The sequence below is a fragment of the Anomaloglossus baeobatrachus genome, chromosome 10 (genome assembly GCF_048569485.1).
Source record: "Anomaloglossus baeobatrachus isolate aAnoBae1 chromosome 10, aAnoBae1.hap1, whole genome shotgun sequence".
NCBI lineage: Eukaryota > Metazoa > Chordata > Amphibia > Anura > Aromobatidae > Anomaloglossus > Anomaloglossus baeobatrachus.
The window spans coordinates 213,700,582-213,715,853 of record NC_134362.1 but is presented as its reverse complement, the minus strand read 5'-3'; the positions used below and the strand labels follow the sequence as shown (position 1 = coordinate 213,715,853).

The 15,272-nt window shown below is 47.3% G+C and overlaps 1 protein-coding gene across 1 annotated transcript in view; it reads left to right on the top strand.

Annotated features, from left to right (window-relative positions):
- LDHD (lactate dehydrogenase D) overlaps window positions 1–14,652 on the top strand; it is a 98,118-nt gene extending 83,466 nt beyond the window's left edge. Inside the window, exon 6 of the mRNA XM_075326278.1 lies at window positions 13,915–14,652. Within this exon, the coding sequence (XP_075182393.1) occupies window positions 13,915–14,080 (166 nt within the window). The 3' untranslated portion in view covers window positions 14,081–14,652. The remainder of the gene's footprint in view (window positions 1–13,914) is intronic.
- The last annotated feature ends 620 nt before the right edge of the window (window positions 14,653–15,272 follow it).

Below are 15,272 nucleotides of genomic sequence, written 5' to 3'. Positions count from 1 at the left end.
TATATATATGCATAGATTCACTGTATATGAATAAACATATTTATCAAACAATAAAATTAATTTACCCAGAAATCCACTTTATTTAACTGAAGACCATACCTAATTTTTTCTTCAAAGATTCGCTTTATTAAATTCACTTTGAACTTATAGGAATCTCGGAACTTATGTAATTCAAGGTTTTCTGTTAAATGAGAGAGAATGTCTCTCTCTGAAAGACCACCCAGCTGTCGCGGACTATCAAATCCTAACCCAGGGAAAGAATCTGCACAAGACACCTGTTTCTGTCTTTCAAAGCTTTTACTCAGAATTTGTCTGGGATCATCAATCCCAGTGATCAATCCCTTCACTGGTGACAAGGGTTTTTCCTGTGGAAAAAAACTTTTAGATGATAAAAATCGGGGTGGATTGTATGGTTTGTAACACGTATGCATCTTCCTCCGAATTTCATACACCCTGTCACAGAAATATCTGGATCTGGGAGACACTGTTGGTTTTTCACGGAAACTCTCCCTTTTTCGTGTTGGTTTTTCAGAATTAATTAATTTCTGTTTTGATTGACTTTGGCGACTTCTAACAAAATCGATAAATGTCGTACATTCGAATAGGGACTTTTTATTTAATGCCACCGCACAGGCTGCATTATCAAGGAAATTAAATTTCTTGATGAATAAACGTATCATTCCATCCAATCTGACATTTGGAATGACCGCCCTATACAAACGTTCAAAAACGGACATAAATGAGAACGTACTCTCATTCTGTTCAATTTGTAATTCCTTTAACATCTCATAATTTGGATCAGATTCATTCCTTGCACAGAAGATGAGATTTTTCAGCCTTATGATATCGTTATCATTTGAACAATCAAATGTCTCATTGTCAGAAGACTTTTTTAATGCCAATTGTCTAAAGAAATGCTGAGGTAACCACATACGGAATAACTGATTCGTCTCACTATTGGTTAAATTTAACTTCTCAATGGAACTTTCAAATATCTCTGAATTTCTGCAAACATGTATTTTAGGATTATATGCGGGAATTAATTTGCATATGTCCAATAGACTCTTTCTAAGTTTAATTCCTAAATTTGTCTGTTCTATTTTTAGAAACTGATCGTCGCCATTTTCTCTCTCCACGTGTCATTTCTGCACGTGTCCCACTCTGGCTCCTCCCCCTTCTGGCTTCTCTACGTCATTTCCTGCTTCATTCCCAGTGTCCTGAAAATGACCTTGATTACGTAGCACGTCTGCCGCCATTATCAAAATTCTGATTTGCAAAATTACAGCCAACATTACAGTCAGAATTCACAATATCACTGACTGACATTCCAGGTTCTAAGCAGTCTTTGGATTTCTCTGTCACTGATTCTCCTGACAATTCAGGTTGTCTATTTCAACCATTTTTACACTTTTCTACGATTAACTTGTGAAAATCATAGACTAAATGACAGACATTTCTGATTTTCTGTTTCTCTCTATTAAAAGACCTTACACATTCTATACGTGAATTCTCAAGTTCACACTCCTCATAAAAGCGTAACCAAATCTCTTCCACATTAGAAATATCTGGATAAGTGAACTGAAGTTTACTTTGCTTAACATATGAAGAGATAAAATCCATTTTCTTACCTGAAATGATCAGATGATCTGATGGATGATCCTGTAAGACTTGATTCACCTTGCTCAGCACGTCCAATACTTCTTATGGACTGACTTTATCTTTCTTGCTCAAAAATACGTCAAAAGTTAACTTCTGTGGGTTTGTAAAGACTTTAAAGTTCATTAAAAAAAAAAACATTCATGCAACTTGACTTATACGTATTTCCTAGGTTCTGCGTGATTTTTTATAACTTGTCGATTCCTGATCCTTTGCAGGAGATACTTGACTTCGACCCCCCCTTATGCAAAGTGAAGGAACAACAAAAAATGTAAAAAATTACGAATGACTGAGCTCGCCAAATGTTAAAAAATATACTCTTAAATATATTTTTCTTCAAATACGTAAAAGCGCATGAAAGAAAGAACTTCAAAAATGTAAAAATATAAATGTATTTTATCTATTTAAAAAATGGTTGCCAGGGTTCAGTTATAGAAAGGAAAAATAATATACTTTGTCAGCTTATGTAAAAGAGTTCATTTAGTCCATACTGATCAATGGGAAATCTTTACCCATCTCTCTTTGGGTCCTGAATGGCAAAGCAGGGGGTGTCATCTCTTAGCGTGTCTTCATCTTGCAGCCTCGAGTCTTTTCACAGCAGGCAATGTGGAGAAGCCATAGCCCCCTCCATCGTGTATTATATACCAGCTGTTCAGTCCATATAGGGTGGTTTAGTTGTATAGTTCCATATGACATAATCTTCTGGAAGCTTCGGGAAGGATTTATATATATCCTTCCACGTCAGTACTCCAGTATACTCAATATAGATATTTTAATACTTGTTCCTTATAAAAACTTAATTAATAAACTATGCCCTCCAACATAAACAGAACTATGAACTTATATGTCCTACTATAAAATATTTGATAACTAGATGTATTAATTTTAAGGTTTTTACAATCTTGTAAAAAAGTGGTTGCAGCCTGACACTCTGAGCTCGGCGCAAATGGTGGAAAGGGTAGTAGTTGATCGTTTTGTGCGCACTTTACCCGTCATCGTTCAACGGTGGGTAGGACAGGGTGACCCGAGTACCCTCGACCAATTAGTGTCCCTGGTAGAGCGGCATGTGGCTACGCAGGACTTGATACGGGACACTGAGACTTTGCGTACCGCCCGTCGGTCCGGCCCCTCCAAGCCTAGGGCCAAGGACCCACCGCTGACAACGGTACAGGAGTCCCCTACCGTCCCGTCTGAGGCCGCGCCCGCCGTTCCTGAGGTCCGGAAGGTTCTGTACCCTAAACGACAACCCGTCAAGGGGGTTTCCTTCCCTATTAGATGTTGGCGGTGCCAGCGGGTGGGACATATGGAAGCCCAATGTCCACTCACCACGGAGCCCATGGATTGTGGGGTTACCCGGCGGGGTTCAATGTATGCTCAGGTGGTGTGTACCGCTGACCTGGTCTCCCCAGAGACGGAGCCCCACTTGTGCCAAATACAGGTGAATGGATGTCCGGTTACAGGATTGTTGGATTCCGGAAGCTTAGTGACCCTTGTGCGATCAACCCTAAGGGCTAAAGTAAAGGCCACCGGACGTACCGTGGGGGTGGTTTGCATACATGGGGACCGCCGAGACTATCCCACGGGGATTGTCACCATCACAGCACCTTGCGGTCAGGTGCAACATGAGGTGGGACTTATTAACACTCTTCCCTATGACGTGATCCTAGGAAGGGATCTGCCCTATTTTTGGACTTTATGGAGGGAACCCCCTAAGTCCCCTCAGATATTGATCAGTCCGGGACCTGAGCCCTACAATCCTTAATCCGGGACGCCTGCCGTAGGGGTCACCATGATAGGGACAGAGTGTGAACCCGATAGGTCACCCCTAGAGGTATTGGCAGGAGAGGCTGAGATGGTCGAGCCTATCCCGGAGTTGGAGGCGTCCCCGGATACGTTTGGGACAGCCCAACTCCAGGACTCTACGTTAATACATGCCCGGAGTCGGGTGACAGTAGTTGACGGGGTGGCACAGCTGCCCGGTGCCCAGGTAAGGTACCCCCATTTCACTCTTAAGCAAGATTTACTCTACCGGGTAGATGAAATACGGGGCGTGGGGGTAGAACAGTTGGTGGTGCCCCAGCCGTATCGCCGGCGGGTCCTCGACTTGGCTCATAAACACCTGATGAGTGGCCACCTAGGGGTCAAGAAAACGCAGGAGCGAATATTGCAAAGGTTCTATTGGCCCGGGGTCTTTGGGGAGGTAAAACGGTTCTGCGAAACCTGCCCGGAGTGTCAGCTTACTGCACCCGTGACCCATTTTCGCAGTCCGTTGGTACCGTTACCCATTATAGAAGTCCCTTTTGAACGGACAGGGATGGATCTGGTGGGGCCCCTCGTAAAGTCCGCTCGAGGGCACCAACACATCCTAGTGATCGTTGACTATGCCACCCGGTATCCCGAGGCGATACCTCTCAGACATACTGCAGCAAAGCTTATAGCTCGGGAGTTGTTTGCTGTGTTCTGCCGGGTGGGGTTGCCCAAGGAGATCCTTACGGATCAGGGGACCCCATTCATGTCTAAAGTGACCAAAGAGCTATGCCGGCTACTCCAGATCAAGCAGTTGCGTACGTCTGTGTATCATCCTCAAACGGACGGTTTAGTCGAGCGTTTCAATAAAACCCTGAAAACCATGCTCAAAAGGGTGATTTCAAAAGACGGGAAAGACTGGGATATGATGCTTCCCTATTTGATGTTTGCCATCCGTGAGGTGCCACAGGCATCCACGGGGTTTTCGCCTTTTGAATTGTTATACGGGCGACATCCCCGGGGATTGTTGGACCTGGCAAAGGAAACATGGGAGCAAGAGCCCACCCCCCATAAAAGTGTGATTGAACACATTTTGGGAATGCAGAACCGCATAAGCGCGGTCATGCCAATTGTGAAGGAGCATTTACAGGAGGCTCAGGCCGCGCAAAGCGGCCGCTACAATAGACAAGCCACCGTGCGGACCTTTAAATCCGGGGATCGGGTGTTGGTTTTAATCCCCACGGCGGAGAGTAAATTCCTGGCTCAGTGGCAAGGCCCCTACGAGATAAAGGAAAGAGTCGGGGTGGTCAACTATAAAGTATTGCAGCCCGGTAGGCGGAAACCTGAACAAATATACCATGTCAACCTATTAAAACCTTGGCAGGAACGGGAAAGCTTGATGGCTGTTTTTTCTCCATCTCCCTCCTCTTCGGGTCGTTCACATCCGGCTCCAGCGACCTCCGGAGAGGACGAACCGGAAGTAAGGATTGGAGAAGCCCTCACCAAGACTCAGAGGCGAGAGGCCAGACGGTTGGTTCAGCAGAACCCCGATGTCTTCTCCGAGCTGCCCGGTAGGACCAGTCTGATACGACATGATATTGTCACCGAGCCCCACCTGAAGGTACGCCTGAAGTCATACCGGGTACCGGAGGCTCGACGACAAGCCATATCGGAGGAAGTAAAGACAATGTTACGCCTGGGGGTCATCGAAAAATCCCGGAGTGAATGGGCTAGTCCGATTTGTCCTAATACCAAAACCCGATGGCTCCTTAAGGTTCTGCAATGACTTTAGGAGATTGAACGAAATATCCAAGTTCGATCTCTACCCCATGCCCCGGGTGGATGAGCTGATTGATAGGCTGGGACAGGCGCGATATTTTACCACGCTCGACCTGACCAAGGGGTACTGGCAGGTGCCACTAACGGAGTCCGCCAAGGAGAAAACCGCTTTTGTTACGCCGGAGGGTCTCTTCCACTAAGTTGTCTTGCCTTTTGGGTTACATGGCGCTCCGGCCACGTTCCAGAGGTTGATGGACTTAGTGCTGGAACCCCACCAGGCGTATGCATCAGCGTACCTTGATGACATCATTATTTACAGCTCCGATTGGCAGACCCACTTGGAACAGGTACAAGCGGTGGTGGACGCGCTTCGAACAGCCGGATTGACGGCCAATCCCAAGAAATGTGCATTGGGACTCACGGAAGCCCGCTACTTGGGCTAAGTGATAGGCCAAGAAGTGATTAAGCCCCAAATTAACAAGGTTGAGGCGATCCAGAAGTGGCCTAGACCCCTGACCACGAAGCAGGTTAGGGCCTTCCTGGGTATCGTGGGGTACTACAGGAGGTTTGTAAAGGATTTTGCGGGACTATCAGCCCCCTTGACGGACCTTCTCAAAGGCAAGAAGTCCGTCATGGTGCGCTGGACTCCGCAGGCCGAGGACTCCTTCCGGGCCCTGAAGGAGGTCCTGTGCGGACAGCCCATTCTTGTACACCCTGATTTCCGGAAGGAGTTCATAGTACAGACTGACGCCTCAGAGGTCGGCCTGGGGGCAGTGCTGTCTCAGGTGGTTCAGGGGGAGGAACACCCCGTCACCTTCTTAAGTAGGAAGCTCACCCCTCCCGAGCGGAATTATAGCGTAGTGGAGAAGGAGTGCCTGGCGATCAAGTGGGCCTTGGAGTCCCTACGCTATTACCTGCTGGGACGGCAGTTTCGCTTGGTGACGGATCACTCTCCACTGGTCTGGATGAGGTCCGCCAAGGAACGGAATGCCCGGGTTACCCGGTGGTTCCTTTCTCTGCAGAACGTCCGGTTTACGGTTGTACATAGGGCCGGTGGGTTGCAGGGCAACGCCGATGCCTTGTCCCGCGGCCCGTGTTTGATGGCGGGAGTTCAACCCCGCACGCTTGAACTGAGGGGGGGGGGGTATGTGAGACTGTGACCGGGGTTATCTATGACGGCCGGTATGTCTCGCCCCGGTTGTGCTCACTCCATGATAGAAAGTAAATCCACTCTAGGGTTAATGCTGTTTCCCTACAGGCTGAAGAAAGGGTTAAATGGAAACAGGAACGAGGGCAGAGGTGCCGGGTGTGAGGGAGTGAACAGAACTCCCTGAGTTTTCTGCTGGAGAGGCACATGTATATTATTGTGAACTTTTGTTTTGGACATTAAAACCGTGTGCTGTGAACCTTAATGCCTGGATCCCGTGTCTTCTGCGGCGCAGCCGACCACGCTACCTCACAGACTCTTAACGAGGCAAGGTCTCAAATTGTTAGATCTCCTGTACATAATATTGGGCTTCTCATTAAGATATTGAGAAAAAACAGGGTCAACCAAAAGTATTGGCCAATATCTCTCTAAACACTGACGCAATGTCGTAGAATGAGAATGATACTTGGTAATGAATCTGACTGTGGTTGATGGAGAATTAGCTGTATTAGATGAATAGAGAGCTTTCTGTCTGGATGTTTGTTTTGCCCTATTGTAGGCCAATTTGACTGATCTACAGCTATAACACCTTGCGTAGAACCTGTCTTTAAGGTCATGTACTTGTTGCTCAAAATCAAAATCGCTAAAGCAAATACATCTAAGATGTAAAAATTGACCCACAGGGACCGAGCGAATTGTTGCTGTAGGGTGTGACGATGAGGCATGAAGAATGGCGTTAACGGCCGTCTCTTTGCAGAAAAGGTCCATCTGTAAGACATCTGAATCTCTCTTGACAGTAACATCAAGAAAATGAATAGTTGACGTGTCAAATCAGTAGGTAAGATGACTGTTGACGTTATTATCATTGAGTTTATTCATGAAGTCATGTAGAGATTCATTGGTGTCCTGCCAGATGAAGAAGATGTCATCAATGTACCGCTCCCAAAAGAGAATACAGACCATTGATAGCAGCCAATGTGACATAAAGAGGTCCCTCTCCCACAGCCCCAGGAACAGATTAGCATACAAAGGCGCAAAAGACGCCCCCATTGCTGTGCACTGGAGCTGCAGGACAAAAAAAAGACAAAAAAAGTGTGGGAGAGAAAAATCCAGAAGTTGTGAGATGAAATGGGACATATTAGGTGAAAGGGAAGAAGTTTTGAGAAATAATTGAGTAGTCTGTACACATCACTGTGCCTAATTTTAGTGTACTCAAGTGGACGCAACGTCACATGTAACGAGAAGGGAATTGTTGTCGATGTGTAGGCCATCAATCCTTTTTAGAAAATCACCAGTGTCTTTAATGCATGATGAAAGATTTTCAACTAGTGGTTGTAGGTGAAAGTCAATAACTTTACCGACATTCTCTACCTATAATATACCTGGTGGTATATTGACATTTTTGTGAACTTTGGGGAGGAGGTATAGTGTTGGTATTGTGGGTTTACTGACCTGTAATGTCTGGAATAATTCTTTTGAGATGGTGTCATTGTCTTTGGCCGTCTTACGATGTATAAAGAGTTTAGTCTGGAATTTCATGAGAGGATTAAAGAAGTTGTCCAGTTACCAAAACTGATTTTTTTTTTCTGATAAATCTTGCTAATATGTGCCCCTCAACACATCTATTATGTTTTTTCAGCAAAATTACCTTTCATTGTGCACTAGCAGCACATGCTCATTGCTGGCTCCAGCTCTGATGGGGTTAATCTCTCCTCTGACTTCCTGTGTTCAGTTCCTACAAGTCCCAGAATTCTTTGTGGCTCTAGGGCGGTGTCTGGCTTATCTAACACACCCATTGTGTCTAATACACCCACTCTGCTCCCACCCAAACCCTCCTCCCTGCCTCTTCCCAGTGGATGTGCACTCAGAGAAATCACAGATACAGCAGCTCTGCACAGCCAGGGGAAGAAAGTGTGTGCGCGTGTATATACAGTGTGTGTGTGCGTATATACAGTGTGTGTGTGTATATACAGTGTGTGCGTGTATATACAGTGTGTGTGTGCGTATATACAGTGTGTGTGTGTATATACAGTGTGTGAGTGAGTGTGTATGTGAGTGTGTATGTCATACTCACCTGTCTGCAGGGTCCGGGTGCCATGCCTGCTTCCAGCCCCTGTCTCGGTCCCGCCGCTTCGGCTGTGTGCAGTCTCCCCGGTGCATGCACGAAGCTTGCAGGACCTGGCCGTGGATCACCTGATGCAGTCACCTGACGCATCAGCTGATCGTAGTCTCGCCGGCTTTTTCGCGCCCGGCCGGCTATCAGCTGATCCTGCCGTCAGGGGACTTCATCAGCTGATAGCCGGCAGCTCCTGCAGTGATGGCCCAGGATCAGACTCCGCTCCAGGAGCTGCCGGTCATCAGCACAGACGTGAGTATTTATTTATTTTTTTTTTTTTTTGCACTGATGCATCTGCTGATTGTATAATCGGCTTTTATACAATCAGCTGATGTATGATGTGATTCACATCCTTTAACCTGACACATCATCTGATCGCTTTGCCTTCCTTCCAGCAAACCGATCAGATGATATTGGATCCGGATTGGACGGCGCGGGACCCTGACCCAGGATTACTGCGGAGGGGGGTTTATTTCAATAAAGATGGAGTCACTAATTGTGTTGTGTTTTATTTCTAATAAAAATATTTTTCTGTGTGTTGTGTTTTTTTTTTTTTTTTATCATTACTAGAAATTCATGGTGGCCATGTCTAATATTGGCGTGACACCATGAATTTCGGGCTTAGGGCTAGCTGATAATATACAGCTAGTCCTAACTCCATTATTACCCGGCTAGCCACCCGGCATCAGGGCAGCTGGAAGAGTTGGATACAGCGCCAGAAGATGGCGCTTCTATGAAAGCGCCATTTTCTGGGGTGGCTGCGGACTGCAATTCGCAGTGGGGGTGCCCAGAAAGCATGGGCACCCTTCACTGTGGATTCCAATCCCCAGCTGCCTAGTTGTACCCGGCTGGACACCAAAATTAGGCGAAGCTCACGTCATTTTTTTTTTAAATTATTTCATGAAATTCATGAAATAATTAAAAAAAAAAAAAGGGCTTCTCTATATTTTTGGTTCCCAGCCGAGTACAACTAGGCAGCTGGGGGTTGGGGGTTAGCCTAACCCTAACCCTGCTGTACCCGGCTAGCATACAAAAATATGGCGAAGCCCACGTCATTTTTTTTTTCTTTTTGGGTAAAAAACTGCATACAGTCCTGGATGGAGGATGCTGAGCCTTGTAGTTCTGCAGCTGCTGTCTGCTCTCCTGCATACAATGAACATTTTGAATAAGTAAATGACATCAGACCTTTTTTATTTTTTTCATCAACAATCTTTAATGGCATTGTGCACTGATTAAAAACGCAGTGAGCAAAAACGCAGCAAAAAAGGCACCAAATCGCGGCAAAAACGTGACATGCAGCATCCGGTCACCTGCACTACAAGTGCCAGAGTGGAGAAAGATAGTGACATGCAGCACACTATGTGTCAGAGCAGAGCATGTCACTGTCTCCACTCCGCTGACCTCACAGCCCGTACACGCTGCGATGGATGCAGGGGGACACAGAACAAGTAATCGGCCGACACTGGAGTCATCTGATTACTTGGGATGAATTGAGCAGTAAAATGCTCTGGTGCTCGATGGGCGAAGCCCATGCCGTTTTTTTAAAAAAAAAAATTAATTAAAAATAAAAAAAAATCACATTGTTTGTGGGCTCCCGCTGCATTTTCTGTTGCTAAGGGTAACCAAAGCAGCTACTGGCTGCTAGCCCCCGCTGCTTGGTGTTACTTTCACTGGCAATAGAAATGCAGGGAAGCATTTTTTTTTTTTTTTATAAAGGTTTTTCCCTGAAAACGTTTTTAAGAAAATGACGTGGGCTTCGCCATATTTTTGTATGCTAGCCAGGTACAGCAGGCAGCTACGGGCTGCCCCCAACCCCCAGCTGCCTAGTTGTACCTGGCTGGGAACCAAAAATATAGAGAAGCCCTTTTTTTTTTTTTTATTTCATGAATTTCATGAAATAATTAAAAAAAAAAATGACATGGGCTTCGCCGAATTTTTGAGTCCAGCCAGGTACAACTAGGCAGCTGGGGATTGGAATCCGCAGTGAAGGGTGCCCAAACTTTCTGGGTCCCCCGCTGCGAATTGCAGTCCACAGCCGCCCCAGAAAATGGCGCTTTTATAGAAGCGCCATCTTCTGGCGCTGTATCCAACTCTTCCAGTGGCCCTGGTGGCAGGTGGCACGCTGGGTAATAAGGGGTTAATACCAGCTATGTTTTACCCGCTGGTATAAAGCCCGAGATTCTAAATGTCAGGCCAAGGTTGACCTGGCCATTAAGAATCTCCAATAAAGGGTTAAAAAAAAAAAGACCACACAGAGAAAAATACTTTATTAGAAATAAATACACAGACACAGTAGGGACTCCATGTTTATTACTCCCTCTCACCCCTCCACGATGGAGAGATTTCTGTACTGACCATGCCAGGAGAGAGCGAGGGAAAAGAGAGCGAGCGAGGGGGGGGGGAGGAAAAGAGAGCGAGGGGGGAGGAAAAGAGCGAGCGGGGGGGGGAAAGAGAGCGAGCGGGGGGGAGAAGAGAGCGAGGGGGGAGGAAAAGAGAGCGAGGGGGGAGGAAAAGAGAGCGAGGGGGGAGGAAAAGAGAGCGAGGGGGGAGGAAAAGAGAGCGAGGGGGGGGAAAAGAGAGCGAGGGGGGAGGGAAAAAAAGAGAGCGCGGGAGGAAAAAAAGAGAGCGCGGGGGGGAGGAAAAGAGAGCGCGGGGGGGAGGAAAAGAGAGCGCAGGGGGGAGGAAAAGAGAGCGCAGGGGGGAGGAAAAGAGAGCGAGGGGGGGAGGAAAAGAGAGCGAGGGGGGAAGAAAAGAGAGCGAGGGGGGGAAAAGAGAGCGAGGGGGGAGGAAAAAAAGAGAGCGCGGGAGGAAAAAAAGAGAGCGCGGGAGGAAAAAAAGAGAGCGCAGGGGGGAGGAAAAGAGAGCGCAGGGGGGAGGAAAAGAGAGCGCAGGGGGGGAAGAGAGCGAGCGGGGGGGAAAAGAGAGCGAGCGGGGGGGAAAGAGAGCGAGCGGGGGGGGGAAAGAGAGCGAGCAGGGGGGAGAAGAGAGCGAGCGGGGGGGGAGAAGAGAGCGAGCGGGGGGGGGAGAAGAGAGCGAGGGGGGTGGAAAAGAGAGCGAGGGGGGAGGAAAAGAGAGCGAGGGGGGAGGAAAAGAGAGCGAGGGGGGAGGAAAAGAGCGAGGGGTGAGGAAAAAAGAGCGAGGGGGGAGGAAAAGAGAGCGCAGGGGGGAGGAAAAGAGAGCGAGGGGGGAAGAGAGCGAGGGAAAAGAGAGGGGAGGGGAGAGAGGGATAAGAGGGGAGAGAGGGATAAGAGGGGGGCAGAGAAGAGGGGGAAGAGGGGAGGGGGAGAAGAGTGGGGGGAGAGAAGAGAGTGGGGAAAGAACAGGGGGGGGAGGCAGAGGTGCTCTGTCACCAACTGTCTCCACTCTGTGACTTGTGGTGCAGGTGACAGAGTGCAGACAGTTGGTCCCATGCAGCAGGACAGATGGCAGAGCACAGTGGTGACATGCCTGTCAGTGTCTTGCTGCTGGGAGGAGCAGATGATCACACTGCCCGACACCGGCCGCTCTCCTGACATCGCAGCAGAGCGGTCGGGTGGACAGTGTGAGCACATACTTACGTGCAGGGGGGGATTCAGCTAAAGACCCCCCCGTGTCTCAGCCTCTCTGCAGGACGCCGGCTCCACAGTGACGTCCTCCGGCTCCTCCCCTCGATGCTGGGCTGTGACGTGCGGTAGTCACCGCCCACAGCCCTGTCACTCAATCTGAGTGGCGCCGGCATCCTGTGACGTACCCGTCTTGTTTGAGAGCCCGGAAATGCCGGGACGTCAGAGGATGCCGGCGGCCACAGCTCCAGGGGGTCATGTGACCGGCACTGAGCGTGCAGGATAGCGCCGCTCAGTGCCAGAAATGGAAACAGAAGCCAATGGAGAAGACGCCTAGAAAGGTAAGTATAGCTCATACAGAAAATAAAAAAAATGGGTGAACCACCCCTTTAAAGGTTAGTTTCTTATAACATGTTAAATTGTTGAGTTGTCTAAATACCTCTGCTTCATACATCACTTTAGGCCAGAGAACCACGTTCCCGCCTTTGTCAGCTGGCTTGATAACAATGTCTGAGAGATTTTGAAGTTTCTTAAGGCTACATCTCTCAACAAAATTCAAATTGTCATGTCGGATGCCGGAAGGTATGTTGTCAATTTCACGGCTGACCATTTTGACGAAAAGGTCAAGGTTAGAATAGGTGGACAAAGGTGGGAACTTTTTAGATTTTGGTTTAATCGTAGGGGGAATCTTACCTCCTTCCCCGATGTTGTGCTCGTGAGATAAATCGTCGAGGATGACTAATGCCTGCTTTGTTCATTCTCTGTTGGAAAAAGTGAATAAGACGTTTCATTCTGAAAGTGCTTTTTGAACATAAGGGATTGAGCAAAAATGTAAAGGTCTTTAATGACCGTAAATTTGTCAAATTTGGCTGTGGGGCAAAAGGATAATCCCTTGCTAAGAACTGAACAGTCAATATCAGTGAGTTGATGTGAACTCTAATTACCTTAAGGTAAGTTTTTTTGCGATCAGGAGAGTAACCAGTTATGTAGAGGTGAGAGAGGTGGGTATAATCTGTTAGCAACTTAGCGAGGTTCCCTTTTAAGTTTCGGAATGTTATTCAGAGTAGAAGCTAGGTGGGAGGATGCATCCGAGGAGGCACTAACAGATGTACTGGAAGTCAGAGGTAGTCCTTGCTCTGTCTGATGATTGTATGTTGGCTTTTCTCCATCTGTATATGCTGTTAGTGGAATAGTCTTTTAGGTCTCGGGCCAATTTAGTGGCTTGGTTAGTCTGTATCTCCTTGAGCCATATGTCGACACTCTTATCGATTAACTCTTATCGATTTGTGTACTAATGGAGTTAAATTGATCAGTTTGGGCAGAGGTGTACAGATCACTTCATGTTTTGTCCTTGTCTAGTACTTTCTTAGGCTGATAAGCAGCTCCATCAATTCACATGAAGTATCATTGAAGATACTTTCCCAAGTATTTTTTAAAAAAATCACCCACAACTGGGAATTAGGGGGTGACTGGGACACGTAGTCCCCTGGGGATCAATTTTTTCTTGACATAATTTCCACCAGAGTTTGGTTCCATTATATAAGAGATCTTTAATATCTATAAGCGTTTTCTCAGCCTGTGAACCCCTGGAAGCTGCGACTGTGGCGTTATTGTTGTTACAGACTTCATTTCTATTATTCTTCATCTTATCGTTTTTTCTTAGAATTTTGTTCTAAAATTTCGGTGCACCTTGTGTGAGTGGCCCTGAAGGCTTTGTTCACAGGCTAGATTGCAAAACATACACTAAAGAGTGACACGTCTGCAAAGTCCAGGTCAGAACATGACGATTGTCTACACTGACACATGGTAACATAACCTCAGTTGTGAACAACACTTGACTAAGTTCTCATGGACCTTTCTCGGGTCTTTTTAGCTGCTGAATGTAATGGGTCTGCGGGAAAATGTCTCAGAAATGTTGTTTATTTTAGGCGAGCTCTGGCACTGAATGGCACCTGCACCGGTGAGCATGGCATCGGCATAGGGAAGCGCGCCTTACTGCAGGAGGAGATCGGGGAAACTGGAATCAGAGCCATGCAGCAGATTAAAGCCGTATTTGATCCCAAAAATCTGATGAACCCTGGAAAAGTGGTTTAGGTGGATGAAAAAAGAGCAAAGTGGAGAAGTACTGTCCCCATCCATGAAGTTAGTCAGGAGAATGCAGCTGCGAATTGCGAGCAGAAATTGCCATCTTCATCTCTAGGAATCTCTCAGGGTCAATGTATGGACCATATATACCGTGTAGGGACAACGCTTTTGCTCCCTAACAATTTCTTCGATTTATTTGCAGAATTCCTACACATAAAAACTGTATGTCCAGAAATGTTACTCTGTCCTACCTGGCCCTGTGTGACAATAAAATTTGCCCTTTTGGCTACTAAGTCAACCAGTTAACTAATTTCTCAAGCCACGCCAGCCATAATCTACAGAGTCACACACGACGCCGTGATCTACAAAGTGTCACACACCCACCGACCGCAATCTACAGAGTCACACACCCACCAACCGCAATCTACAGAGAGTCTCCCACCCACCGACCGCAATCTACAGAGAGTCTCACACACGACGACACAATCTACAAAGAGTCTCCCACCCACCAATCACAATCTACAGAGAGTCTTCCACCCACCGACCGCAATCTACAGAGAGTCTCACACACGACGACACAATCTACAAAGAGTCACACACCCACCAATCACAATTTACAGAGAGTCTCCCACCCACCGACCGCAATCTACAGAGAGTCACCCACCGACCGCAATCTACAGAGAGTCTCACACCCACTGACCGCAATCTACAGAGACTCTCACACCCACCGACCGCAATCTACAGAGAGTCTCACACACGACGACACAATCTACAAAGAGTCACGCACACAACGACACAATCTACAAAGAGTCTCACACCCACCAACCACAATCTATAGAGAGTCTTCCACCCACCGACCGCAATCTAGAGTCACACACCCACCGACCGCAATCTACAGAGAGTCTTACACACGACGACACAATCTACAAAGAGTCTCACACCCACCAACCACAATCTATAGAGAGTCTTCCACCCACCGACCGCAATCTACAGAGTCACACACCCACCGACCGCAATCTATAGAGAGTCTCCCACCCACCGACCGCAATCTACAGAGAGTCTTACACACGACGACACAATCTACAAAGAGTCACACACCCACCAATCGCAATATACAGAGAGTCTCCCACCCACAAACCACAATCTAGAGTCACACACCCACCGACCGCAATCTACAGAGTCACCGACCCACTGACCGCAA